The sequence below is a fragment of the Octopus bimaculoides genome, chromosome 16 (assembly GCF_001194135.2).
Source record: "Octopus bimaculoides isolate UCB-OBI-ISO-001 chromosome 16, ASM119413v2, whole genome shotgun sequence".
NCBI lineage: Eukaryota > Metazoa > Mollusca > Cephalopoda > Octopoda > Octopodidae > Octopus > Octopus bimaculoides.
Window position 1 is genome coordinate 38,533,844 of NC_068996.1, and position 1,482 is coordinate 38,535,325.

The 1,482-nt window shown below is 38.2% G+C and overlaps 1 protein-coding gene across 1 annotated transcript in view; it reads right to left on the reverse strand.

The window, feature by feature from the left end:
• Positions 1–1,482, reverse strand: part of LOC106881858 (eIF-2-alpha kinase GCN2) — a 66,444-nt gene that overhangs the window by 43,702 nt on the left and 21,260 nt on the right. The window contains exon 7 of the mRNA XM_052973492.1: positions 1,423–1,448. Coding sequence (XP_052829452.1) covers positions 1,423–1,448 — 26 coding nt within the window. The remainder of the gene's footprint in view (positions 1–1,422; positions 1,449–1,482) is intronic.

Below are 1,482 nucleotides of genomic sequence, written 5' to 3' on the forward strand. Positions count from 1 at the left end.
TATATATATATATATATGTATATATACATATATATATAGATATATACAACAGGTTTCTTTCAGTTTCCATCTACCAAATCCACTCACAAGGCTTTAGTTGGCCCGAGGCTATAGAAGAAGACACTTGCCCAAGGTGCCACGCAGTGGGATTGAACCCGGAACCATGTGGTTGGTAGGCAAGCTACTTACCACACAGCCACTCCTGCGCCTATGTTTATATATTTCTAGACAAAATTGGTGTCAGGTAAAATGAAATGATTACAACTAGTATTCATAGTACATTGCAAATTTGGAATGCTGGAAGCTTACTCCAACTCTGAGATTCATATCAAATACTCAAGATATCCTGTGGAGACCCGTTGGATGTATGCAAACATACATCTGTGTCAGAGACGTAGTACTCAATATATAAGTATACATTTCTTCATATACTTCTGTCCCTTCTTATACTTAAACGTAGATCCAATTATTTCCCAGAATTATAACCTGCATTTTAAACATACACGCATCCATATGTACACAGAGACTGATATGCACCATGCACAAGTACACGCCGACACACATTCACAAACACAACATTTGTGCCTGTCTACCTGTGTTTATGTATGTGCATATGTACATGTTATGTGTCAGAAGTTTGAATCAGCACAAATTTAGGCTTCCCTCCAGGTAAAGGACTGCAGACACTCACACACACGTACGTATACACACACACTAACAAGCACACACACACATCAAAAAATGATTATTTTGAATCCATATCAATCTGCACAGTCTGCAGGAGACTGCAGGTCATATTTTCCAACTGCCATAAGTACAAATACCCAAGACAACCAGAGGGATGAAGGAAGAGAGAGAGCCAACATGGTAAATCTCCTTCAAAGAAGATCTGAAGCAATTTAGCATCACCTGGGAAGAAGATGCAAGGGATGACTGAAGAAGTCTTGCTACCTGATGTTATAGGCCAATTTTACAAGAGGAAGTAAGACTAAGACCCAGTCTTGTGCAGTTTTGTACAATTTCTCAAATCATCCAACCAAAAATAAGGCTTCAATAAAGGACAAACCAGCAGGTGACTCATAGTTAGGAGTGTTCCACATGCACAGAAAGGGGTTTTCATATCATGTCCCCTAAATCCAATACATTTAGCACAGGGCCAGCAATTTGGGGGAGGAGATAAGACAATGACATCAACCTCAGTACTCAACTGGTACTTTTATTGATCCCAAAAGGATGAAAGGCAAAGTCGGCCTTGGCAGCATTTGAACTTAGAAGATAAAGACAGATGAAGTGCCACTAAGCATTTTACCTGGCACACTAACGATTGTGCCAACTCACCACCTTTATTTTAATGGTTTGATATTAAAATCTGTCAAAGTAAAATAATAAATTAGAGAGGTAAAAAAAAAAACAGATTCTTACCTGAGTCTTCAAGGAAATGATATTTACTGCAAAAAAAAGAAGAAAATTAGTTTAGAAAGT